The 12528-nt window shown below is 41.7% G+C and overlaps 1 protein-coding gene across 3 annotated transcripts in view; it reads right to left on the bottom strand.

Moving 5' to 3' along the window:
• The window catches only part of LOC146647650 (enhancer of polycomb homolog 1-like), a 34875-nt gene that overhangs the window by 20076 nt on the left and 2271 nt on the right, over nucleotides 1-12528 (bottom strand). For 2 of the 3 annotated variants that reach the window (XM_085388086.1, XM_085388088.1), the window contains exon 1: nucleotides 4982-5487. In XM_085388086.1, the coding sequence (XP_085244212.1) occupies nucleotides 4982-5134 (153 nt within the window). In that variant the 5' untranslated portion in view covers nucleotides 5135-5487. Of the gene's footprint in view, nucleotides 1-4981; nucleotides 5488-6899; nucleotides 6996-12528 lie in introns of those variants that run through there. The other variant, XM_085388089.1, reaches the window with a different exon arrangement.

Below are 12528 nucleotides of genomic sequence, written 5' to 3'. Positions count from 1 at the left end.
TCGATCACTGTCAAGTCTGCTGAGCCAGCCGCGGCCTCCTCCACCTTCTCCAGTCTCGCCTCTGACAGCTACTGTCCCAGACACTGTAAATGCCACTTAACATGATGGACAGCCGCAAGGGACAGTCTGGTAAGAGGCTGTTGAGGGATGCTTAGCCACAGTACAAAAGCAGTTTTATGCAGCGTGTGTGGGAGAGAACGATATTCAACACCAAGAGTAAAAGAGGTGGGAAAGTAATAACAGCTACGAGCCTAGGTTTTTCTCCACAGTTGGTCAATTCAAACTCTGTGGGGCAGTTTGTAAAGTAACAAGCAATTAACTGAGCAACTTTCCATCCCGCTTCACACATTAAAAGAAATGGGGAGAGAATTTGCCTCGGTCCAGACCTTTGATTCACTCCAATTCAGCCTGCTTTATAAGACGATCCAAGTCTTTGCAACTTGAATGCAGCCTCATAAGTTAATAAGGCTGTGATAATTTACCAACCCCCAGCCCAGTCTAAAATGTGCATAGTCACCTTCCGGGGATTACCATTGACGTCATTAGCCATTCGCAGATCCAAATGCTCTACAATGAGTCCCCACCGAAAACAACAGATCATCCAAATTCTTTCTACTCAAATAAAATGATCAGTGTGGCTGTGCCCAGACGTTATTATGAAGTTTGGTTTTCAGGAATCTGTAAAGAGAGGTTACAAGGTTTAGTTAGAAGAGAATTAGCTAGTTAGTTTAACTCTAATGATGACAGACCATTTTTTAACTTAGTTACACTTAGTAAACATATAGCTCTGCTTTGGAAGTACATTAATAAAGAAAAGTAGAGATGCGAGGGGGGTTTGTGAATGTGGGCTAGTTGATGTAAATGACTGGTACCTCCTGGCTCGTGTTACCCGAGGTACAGAGGTCGGGTTAGGTTGACAAACAGTGAAAAACAGGGAAGATACAGACTTAAGATGTTGACTGTCCCCAACGGACAAGAAAGCTTGTAGAAGCTGACAAACAAGTTATGTGCAGTGTTAAAATAAAGCCGCTAGCTACTGTTAGCCATGCTCTGAAAATTGTCACACCAATGTTATGCACAGCACTACACATTTTAGCAGCATCTAAACCATGTTTTGGTTCATTCACAATGTGATTAGTGTTAAAATCCCTTAAATTCAGCTGGAGAGGGAGGAAAACCAAACAGAAAAAGGCAGAACTAACAGGAAACTGCAAAGATTTCCGTCAACCAGACTCATTGCCACTGTACATGGACTGATCATGCTGGTTTACATGTATAGTTTACACACTCATTCTTTAATTAATGGGTCACAGAGTGAGCAATTCCACAGGAGTTGTAACCCATCTTGCAAACTTGCCAACTCACTGGCCTGAAAACCCTTCCTGGAACCTGGTGCACAAACACATCCAGAACCAATCTGTCAATAGTCAAACGGAAAGTGAAACAGCTGACGCAGGAAGCTATCTAGTTGACATCGTGGAGCCAGCAGAGACTTTGGACAGGTGACATGCCCCACTTTCCCACCCAGCAAGGTCACAAGCAACAAAAAAGAAAAAACCTGGTGTCCCGCCAGAGCATGTGGCTGTGTGTATGTACAAGAAGCGTGTCTGGAAAAGAGGCAAAAACAGATGCCTGTGGGTTCCCAGCAGGGCTGCAGACACTGACCTCACTTTCACCCAAACGTAAACACGAGACAAAGTGTCTGGCTCCAAAACAAACACGCTACATGTGCTGAGGGAATTTCAGCAGTGACAGCTCTTTGGTAGATCTACGCTACCAGAAATACACAAACACGCAGAGACCGGCCTGTTGGACAGAGATACGACGGTTGAAAGCGTTGACTATTCGTGTGCCAAGCAGGGTTACAAGCGTTACGAGGTGTCCTGTTGCCCAAGCTGAGCAGAAAGATGGACATGGAAGCGCAAAGTTGTGAGTTCTCAATGCCATGAGTTCAGCTCTCTTAACTTTTGCTGAAGTTACGAGCTGGTGCAAAGTAAAGGAAAGTTGACAATTCAGTTTAAAACCTTCCTGATGTGCCAGATTTCACTAAACGTATACCAATTCATTTTCAGTATACTCTTAGTGAGGTACAGTCTCTGCTCAGAATTGTATAAATTTAAACTGTTGAGCCATACATTGAACAGCATCACTGAAGGAAGCAGCACAGGAAAAAATTTTTAATGCTTGATCCTATCTGCTACCTGGTATGTTTTCCTGCTGGAAATGCAGCTAATAAAAAAGATGAATGCTTCGTCTATTTCAAGGTCATTTATCACCACGAATATTGAATCTGTGGAAACAATTTCACTGGCTACAACCTAGAGTGATTTCCACACCACTTCCACTGAGCTATGAGACCGAGTCAATCCCGATGCACTCATGTTTTAAATGTACAAAGTCTCAACGCTCTAATGTACAAGAGAGGGGTGGAAGGTGCAATAAATGGGAAGCTGTAGCTTGATAAATTTACAATATCAATCATTTTCTGCAACACTGCTTTAATGTCATTTTTCTTATAGACTGATCTTTATAACCTCCACAACCTGTTCACTTGACGGTGCCCGACTGTGCAGAAGCAGCAGCAAATGATGCATCAACCACTCGCTTTTATGAGTGTGTGCAAAGAGCCTGGAGCAAACAGCCTGGGTTAACAGAGAAAGTTGATATCAGTTACTGCTGTGATGCCCGTCACCTGCGACTGGGCTTTTAGGCTTTGTTGAGTCAGGATAATTAACAGAGTTGGTTTTTTTCCACCCTCACAGCAGAATAATTTTGGTGCTGTCCAGAAGAAAAATAACCAGGACTGAATTTTTAAACAACTTGTTTGTATTGAGCATTGAATTTACTCAAGCGTAAAATTAAGTTTTGTGCATCCAACGGTGATTTCGGGTAACAAATTGTCGCTACCCTCCAAGAGGCCCACGTGGAGGCAGAGAAAATCTGGCTATGCTGAACATACTATGCAGCGTCTCCCTGCTCGTTTCAGAAATCTTTCTATTAGCAGAGTGTCAGACTACCCAGCACTGCATAGTCTGGCTTAAATAGTCCTGAGTGAAACATGCAAAGCTGATGCTTTCTCTGAACACTTTCAGACTGCAGAAAATAAATGCAGTTTTTGCTTTCACTGGGTCAAGCACATCGCTAAGGGAGGAAAAAGAGAAAAAGGGACCAAGCATCCCTGTGCAAATTAATGAGCGTGGAGGTAAAACAAATAATATGTGCTCTTACAAAAGCTAAAAATACACACCAGCAGCAGAAACTACAACAACAACAACTCAAAATACATTTCCATCTAAAGTCTGACGCAGAATTCATAACAGACAGCTCCCAACACAGAGCGGCTGGCACGCAGCAGGCCTTGGCCTACCTCTTATGATAATATGACTGTTACATAACCAAGCACTCCAGCTGAGCAGAGCACAGACTTTGAAGTGACAGCAACCCCCACCTCCTCTCTCCTCCTTCCTGCCACCCTGATCTCCTCTGGAGCGCCACGTGCGCTGGTCTGCCAGCCCGCTGTGCCATCTGACACACTGAACCCCTGACACCGAGCCTCCACAACACCGGCTGCAACACACTTTGCTTGAATAATTTAGGGAAAAAAGTATCCAACACAGATCCCTGTAGCGATATCCCCCTCGTGTACTCAACCTTATATTTAAACATCAGGCAAGACTGCTGGGTAAGCTGTGTAGCAGACTCCTCAGAGAAGCAGATATATTGTTTAATACTCCCGGGATGAGAGCACTGCTGTGTCAGACTACTGCATAGTAAATTACATAAAAAGCGAAGAACAGGAAAAAGAAATCCCACAGGGTGCATGTGCTTTACAACCCCCCCTATTTTTGAAATAATCACAACAGCCCTGTGGGATGCAACAGGAAGCAGAATTTGTTAAGTTACTTGCAGGGAGATCAAACTAGAAAGATACTTTCTCTAACAATTATCTGCAAGCTTTCATGAGTTTTGAAATGTAACAATGTTCTTATATAGATAGTTGACTATCAATGCACATAACCATTTAGATGCTCATCCCACAGTGGCTTAACTGTGGAGTAAGAGGAAACACAAAAAGTTGCACAACAAAGTCCCAATCTTATTTTGCAACATTTACTTACACGAAAATTATAACATATGAACCAAAGCACTTTTAGGTAATTTAAACGAGCTTTTCTGATTTATTTTGATGTTTAAATATTCCTTCTATGCACAACAGAATATGACCACATTGCAATGAGAGATGCCGGTGACAGCACCTCTGGAAAATCGACATCATTAACCTATTACAGAGAAGTATCTTCTTGGTTAGAGTGACAATAAGTGATTTACCTGTGTGATTGCTGCACATGCAATAACTTAATTGCAACAACATAATAACAAACCCACAGCGTCCATACTAATAACGAGCCGGGCTCGCCGTACGGAGAAATCATCATAAAAATGTGGCACCGGCAGCTGCATTCATGACACACAAGGCTCTGTGCAGGAAAACAGCAAGCAAACATTTACATCAAGTCAATGCAAAACGAACACCGCTGTGTTTTCTCCAATGCATGGCCGCCTTGTTGACATTTCTGACTGCTGGTAGCAAAGATGCCACATAATCTGAAATCACTAGCTCCCCCTTGCCCTGGTCCGCTGCAATTACGCCAACACAAGGCCCCGTCCTGACAGACGAGACAAAATGTCGGAATCGCTCAGGTCACATGACTCCTTTGTACTCAGAAAATCACCTCACGCACAAATATGCCGGTCAAACCGGACAATTTTATCCAATAACGACACAAAGCATCCCCGCTTTGCCCAAAAATCCGTCCGAGCCCCGTATATGAGTCGTTTGCGGCACAAAACCGTCGTGTTTCTCCTGAGAAAATTGGCGGCCATTTTGTGAAAGCTTGCGCAGAAAAAAGAGGGACGCCTGTGATCACGTAAAAATGAAACAAAACGTATAAATTCATATTTTCAAACGGTTAAAGCATACCGATTCCTCTTCTTTCTCCATCCCCGTCGGCATCTGCGGCACTGCCCGGTTAATTGATGCATATTCGTGTAGGTCGGGTAAATCCTCACAACGGAAGACGGGTAGTGGCTTGGAAGCGTCCAGCGCCCGTGCCCGAAACGACAATTTACTCATTTTTCACAATTCGAGGTGCAATATAAATCTATCCGATCTCCTAATATTCACAACGGTACCGAGTGGAGCTTTCATGGATGTTTCTGTGCGGTTAGTCTCTATTCTAACGTTCGAATGGTTGTAGCTTGTATTTAGGGCGTCGCCAACGGAGCCGGGGGAAGGCCCGGATCTTGGTCGCTCTCTCTCGGACTGTTTTTTTCCGACGCTCCGCTCCCTACCGTTGGTTCAGTGCGCCATGGACAACATGGCGGACATTTAAAACTCGTTTGCTCTGTTTCGCTCGGAGCGGTCCAACCCCCAGTTCGTGGACCGACCATTCCCACACGGTCCCGAGCGCTTGCGCGTTGCGGGGGTAGGGGGAAGGGGGTATTTCTTGCAAACTAACTCCGTTTCCACACATACACATAAATTATTGAAATAAGCACCGGGAATGGCCGAAATGTATATCGTAAACTAAAACGAAATAAATTTTCAAATAAATAAATTAAATGACAAAAGTAAAGTTGTTCTATACCCCCTTTAAAAAATAGTAAATGAAAGAAAATAAAAATGCGATTTTAAAAACATAAATAAAAAGTGGGACTACTGGAATAACAGGACTACGGTTAAAAAAACAAAACAAAAACAAAAAAAACCACTGCCAACTGTATTTAGCACAACAAATAAAAAAAGATACCCCTATTTAAAAATGCATTTAATATATAATGAATAATTTCTACTTTTGAAAAAGAAAAAAAAAACACTTAAAACTTTGTAAACAAATTGTAAACAAATAAAATGAATTTGAAAAAGGTATTTAATATTGCATGGTGTACATTTTCTCTATTGTGTAGTATTATTGTCATGGGTTACTTTATTGCTTCTTCTATATTTTTTTTTTCCTTTTAATTTTGCTGTTGTAATAAAGTGAATTTCCCAACTGTGGGACATACAAGCTATCTTACTGCAGTGTATTTTACGTTTTGGTTAACAAAATTAGAGACAGACTAGCTGCAGGCCAATGCAGCTAACAGAGATAACTGTTAACTGAGCTGAAACAACTACAGTGATTCATTACAGCTCATCAATCTGATCAACAGCCCTGCATTTATTGGCAAGGAATGACAAACAATGTCATTTAATTGTATTTTTTCCACCCAAACCTTTGTCATATATGAAAATGAATAAAAATACTACTAATTACTACTATACATTGGAAGTTTTCACTATAGTGTATTTTATGCTTTGATAAACAATACAGGAGGCACAAAAATCTTAAAAATAACTACAGCCAACGCCTTTAACACCACAGGGTAGAGACAGCCGTCCCTTTGAACCACACAGAAAGAACAACCCGGATCCACTGAAACTTATCACTCTGATCTGACCACAGCCCATCATTAAAACCCCCCAGAAACGTTTATTCCCGGTGATACGCCTCACCATGTGAGCACAACGCTGCCCTCATCTGGTCTGACAGGCAAAGGATCAAATCACCAGCATGCATGTTGGCACTCGCTGCCTGCCATTTCTCTGTGAGTGCATCACAAACTGTGTGCATCGTTTTGAGTGCATGTATTATTATATGTATCAGTTAAAAGCTTAAAAGTGACCATGCTTATCCCAGCAGGCTGAAGTTGTGGTGCTTTCAGGGTAAGACTAGCACAAAGGTATGGTTTGAGTATGCTACTCAAGTGACCCCCCCAAAGAAATACACACACAAAAAAAAAAAAAAAAAACCACACACCAAACCCAAACACTTACAACATTAATTTAACATTGTTACCTGTTGATGGTGGTGACATGTTTCTTAGCCAGGATCCACCCAGGGGACCTGAGGTTTTCTTTTCATCAATAAATCCATAGATGGTGCCATGAAGACCTGCAAGCAAATTGACAACAGCGCAGGGACATTTAGTCAAAAAGCTCACGCTTGATGAGTTTTTCACATGTAGTTTAAAAGGAGATTTAGATCCTGTTGGTCTGGGTGGAGCAAAAACAAAATCCACCACCTGTTTGTAATTGTCAGAAGGGCCTCCTGGTCTGGCCATCCAACAACTACACCTGGCTGTGTTGGTGGGTAACACACAAAGGCACTCAAATGGACCAAAAGGAGTTTGTGTGCAACAAGGGGTTTTAAACTGAAATGGCACGTTTATTGAACATTTTCCAACAGGAAGATCTGCTTCATATTTGTACATTACTCTCACATTCTTGCCCAACAGCACACAAAATGCAGCATCTGCAGCTCCATAATCATCATCCTTAGTCTGATATATCTACTATCCTTTCTCTGTACACGTCTAAACCCCCTCAGACATGCCTCTCTAATCCTGGTCCCTCTAAACAAGAACTTTAGCATCTTCAACTCTGCAATTTCCCGCTCGGCTTCCTCTCTTTTTTGTCAGTGCCACCGTCTCCAAACCACAGATCACAATAGGTCATGCTACCATGTTGTAAACCTTCCCTTTCACTCTTACTACCATCCTTCTTCCAAATCCACTCCATTGTGCCTGCACTCTCTTCTTCACCTCTCTTGTGCACTGTCTCTTGCTTTGGATGGTCGATCCCAAGTATTTCAATTCATCTACCTTCAAGTACCTCTGCTCCTTGCATCGTTACTGTTACACCCATTTCCCTCTCATTCACACATGTATTCTGTCATGTTCCAACTAGGGCTGCCACGTTTAGTCGACCCGTCACGGTTATGTCGACTATCAAAACCGTCGACGACTAATTTAATAGTCGACGCGTCGTTTGAAGCTTCGTAAGATCCTGAAAGACGCAGAAACAAGTAGTAGGATTCAAGAGTGTAATAACGGACTGAAACAGAAGATGGCAGCAGTGCATCTACAAGGATGCCAGCTGCCATTAAAGGCTAAAGAAGAAGACGCAGTTTCCAGTATCGTAGCTGTCGAAATTCAGTGGCTGCATCCTCTGGAGGCCGCATTTGTAGGCCGATTACGTGACAGGCAAATTTGAAGACTCCGACAAATGCGGCCGACAAATGCATCCTCCTTTTCCCCAGATTTGAATCATGGGTTGGGCGTGTCCTTCATTGCCCAACCTATCCCAGAATTCATAGCGCGGCCCATCCAATTCCAGTTTCCAACAATGGCGGCAGCTACTTAGTTTTAATATTACACTTTCTAGGTCACAAAATAAACTTTTAAGATATTTTCAGGCAAGAATGTAGCTGTGTAAACTTCAAATAACTGCTAGGTTTATCAAGACAACACATATTCCCAAAAGTGCTCCGACGTTTTCAGAGACGAGCTGATTGGGAGATCAAGGCTCACTAGAGCCGGCGAGAACACCGAACTCCCGGCACATCGTTTTCAGACCCCCGTGGTCTTTTGCTACTCAGGTTAAACATGATATATAAGTCAGTTAGATGACTTAAAATGTTATATTGTTTGGCTTTGTTCAGTGTTTTATTTGTTTCTGAGTAAATCAGTTTGGCTGAGATTAAAGTTACAGTTTTCACAGCTGAATAAACGTCAAACAGAAAACTGATTAAACAGAAGTGTGAGGTGGTCGAGAATTTACTCCAGTGTCCTGTTATATTTTAGATAGCAAGGAGCAGACGGCTGAGTTTATTAAACTCCACCGAGACAACCTGCAAATTTCATTAAAAGTTTAACAAACTATCATCTTGTCTTTATTTTTAGTTAGCACATACCTTAAACACTTAAAGCTGTAAGCTAATGATAGTTATATAAGAGCAGCTGCATGCTGGAGCAATAAGCTGTACGTTTTATGTTCAATGGATGCATGATCTGATTAGTCGACTAATTGCAAAAATAATCGGTGACTAGTCGACTATCAAAATAATCGTTTGTGGCAGCCCTAGTTCCAACTGACTTTCATTCCTCTTCTCTCCAGAGCATACCTCCACCTCTTACAGACTCTCTTCCACCTACTCTCACCACAGATCACAATGTTGTCTGTAAACATTGTTCACAGAGACTTCTGGGGCCCGTTCTTCGTACCTCGCTAAGTAAGTTAGCTGGATTTGATTGTTGACGATTTCGCGTGATCTTGGATCGTTCGGTTCTCCGAAGCTCATCCGGGACTTGCTGTCATAGCAACAGATCCGTAAGCGTAAACCTGCTCGGGAGCAGGTTTACTTTATGTAAACAAGATTAGATCGCGGCCACTCAGGTATGTCCGCTTCATTTATACGAAAGCAACAGCGATATTTTACCACTGTTTTACCATAAATAAATATTATCAATGTAACTAAAGTTAATGCAGCACTTGATCCTTTTATTGATTCCATACAGATGCATACAGGTCATTTCCTAAAAAAAGGGAAATGTACTATTAACATTCTATTACATGTATTTGATTATTTCAGATGTAATTCATATTTCAGAGTAGCAATTGTAAATTACTTCATGTAATCAAGATGAGAGACCACGGCTATAAAAGCGAAGGTGGACTTGGGAAGCCTGTCGCAGCCATGTCCTGTCCGTATACGCGACCCACCCATTGCGGAAGGTGCAAGATTGATAAGGAGAGTTTTCAGAACTCAGCGTATATTGCGGGACAGACAGGATCCTTTAGCTCAGCGCGACAGTGTGCTCATAGAGAGATATCGGTTTTCCCGTGAGGGTATTATTTACTTAACCAACTTGTTGACGAGGGGGTGCAGGACCACCACCTGTCTTTTTTTGCTCTGCCCTTTTCTTGGTTGCTGTTATAAACAAACAAACAGATTATTTCAGGGTCTCTTTCCAAGAGACGAAAAGCAATATAAGTGATAAATATTACCATTCTGTAGAATATTCTTATATTTCACTTTTACTTGTTCCCATGTTCTAGTGGGTCCTGTTGTGGCTCTAATGTGAAAGAGGATATAATGTAATACAATATAATATGATATAATGTAATATAATATAATATAATATAGTGTAATATAATAAATTTACCCTACCGCCTACTGGTGTTGGCCAGAGGGGCCGATGGCGCGATATGGCAGCCTGGCTTCTGTCAGTCTGCCCCAGGGCAGCTGTGGCTACAACTGTAGCTGCCTCCACCAGTGTGTGAATGTGAGAGTGACTGAATAGTGGCATTGTAAAGCGCTTTGGGTGCCTTGAAAAGCGCTATATCAATCCAATCCATTATTATTATTATTATTATTATTAAATTACTTACGAGTTTAATTTGTCAGCAACTTTCTGCCAGCCCTCTCTCCTTGCTTTTGCAGTCTTTGCAGTGTTCCCTTGCATTTTAATTACACTCTGAAACTCCTGAAATCCCTCAATCAAGAGTTCTTGCTCTGCTGCCGAAAAATACCGAGCGCGCTCCTTCGACATTTTCGCCGACCAATCAAAGGGTTGCCGATCAATGTTTCTACTATCGATGCGTAGCCCCTGTTAAGCCACATTACTCACATTACTTCATCCAGTGATCTCACATTACTTCATCCAGCTATACTAATCGTCAACAACAGGTGTGTTCGGAGAACCGGAATAGCAAGCTCAAAGTTAGCGCGATGATTTGATCCTGGATGTGTCATTTGATCTTGGATGTAGTAAGCGAGGTACGAAAAACGGACCCCTGACCTCATCTGTCCATCAGCAGTTCAAGACAGAAGAGGTTCAGAGGCAATCCCTGAACCCATCCATCACTCCTACTGCACACGTTCCCACCGCTCTTCAACAAGTCTTTCCCATACCTTCATGTCATGGCTCATCAACTCTATCCCTGTGTAGCGACTGCAGTTCTGCACTTCACCTTTGTTCTCAAAAGTTGGCATTCTCACATTCTCCAAGATTGTTTAACACAATCTGATTAAAAAGTCCACTTGGAGACTCAGTCCCACAAAGGGGGTTATCGTCTCGATAAGTTAAACCAGGGTTTCACAACATAGCTGTGAGCGTGTTCATGTGAAAGAGTCAGTGTTGGGAGCATTTGATTTATCAAACATTGACGGGTTTGCTGGCAGCAGTGTGCCTGATTTTATAAAGTTAGATAAAACTATCGTATTAGAATAAATATAAAGATGTTAAAACACAAAATACAGGCTGGAAGTAACACAGCCGAAGGCGAGTCCACTACGTGTTTGGGTACGTGTGTGAGGAAAAGTATGAATGTCAAAGTACTTTAACCACTTTGGCCAGGAAGACTGGAAAAAAAATCTAGTATATTAATGAAGTTTAGCCTATTAGAAATCAGGATGTAAAGCTGACAAACAGGTTGTCATTAGGGGAGGTTAATTTTTAAATACAACAGCCACAGGCCCAGAATTTAGACACAGGCTTGGTCTATGTGCAAATTTGATATAAGTTCAACAAGTATAAACATGTGATTTACGATCATATACATGGTATATAGAACAATAAGATTGTTATAAAAAGGGTTTTTAGCCAAAAGGAAAAACCAGGAAATAGGTTTCTTTAAGAATCTATATTTATTATTAATGCTCATCAGGAAAAGAAAAAACCTTAAGACACCTTAGAACCTCTTATTATTCACACACAGATGTCCAAGGGATTTCCAGGAATAATTCTGTTTTCTGGAGAACTAACTTATCAGTAGCTGGTGAATTAAAACCTGTTAATCTCTAATCTCAAACTTAGCCTGCTTCGGAGCTGGTTACGGCCGCAGTATATGTTACCATGGTGATCTACACCGTTAAGCAATTAATCACTTTTGTAACTCTTAAAACACTGTTAACCCCAAAGCCTGCTTTGTAAACAAAAGGCCTCAGGCGTGTCACGGCATCCTCCACCTTTGGACCTAAGCCCTTCTGTTTATCCAGTGAAACATGTCTACTACATGCGGCATCATCCACTGTCCGCAGCAGGCTGACATTTTATGAAGGTAACTAGGTAAGGTACTTACCTTTAATTCGCTGTTAAGTGTCAGCAGACAGACAATAAGTGTTTGTTTAGATCAAGAAGGATCCCTAACCAGTGATGAATCTACATGTTGGACTTGCAGGTCTCTCCATCTCGCCTAAGAGGAGGAAATCTTTCTGCAAACAGTTGCAGTCTGACTTGGACTGGCTGCAACCACTCTCAGAGACATTGTCAAAGGTTTGCAAATCATTCCTATGCTATCTATAAATGTAGACAAATTCATCATGTTGTCATCGGTCTGAGTCACAATTCGAGGGAACTTGACTCTTATAGAAGAGGAAGGTTGCTTAGCACAAAGTTAATAGTTAAATGTGATTTTTTTTTGTCTAGATGGACAGCAACACTACGTGATTTTCGATGATTTATACCTGGAAATTGCTGTATTATCAGAAACCGATTGCGGTGACCCCATTCCATATGTAACATTTATGGTAGGTTTTGGTTACAGTGTTGGTATGCTTGACAATTTCATTTGGAGCAAATACAAAACATGAATAATTGAAGTGAGATAACTTTATCTTTGGATAGAACAATAACTTTGAGGAC

Source organism: Rhamphochromis longiceps, linkage group LG18 (assembly GCF_057381845.1).
Source record: "Rhamphochromis longiceps isolate RC_006_pf linkage group LG18, R_longiceps_female_GT1.1, whole genome shotgun sequence".
Classification (NCBI taxonomy): Eukaryota; Metazoa; Chordata; class Actinopteri; order Cichliformes; family Cichlidae; genus Rhamphochromis; species Rhamphochromis longiceps.
This window is presented reverse-complemented; position numbering and strand designations above follow the sequence as displayed.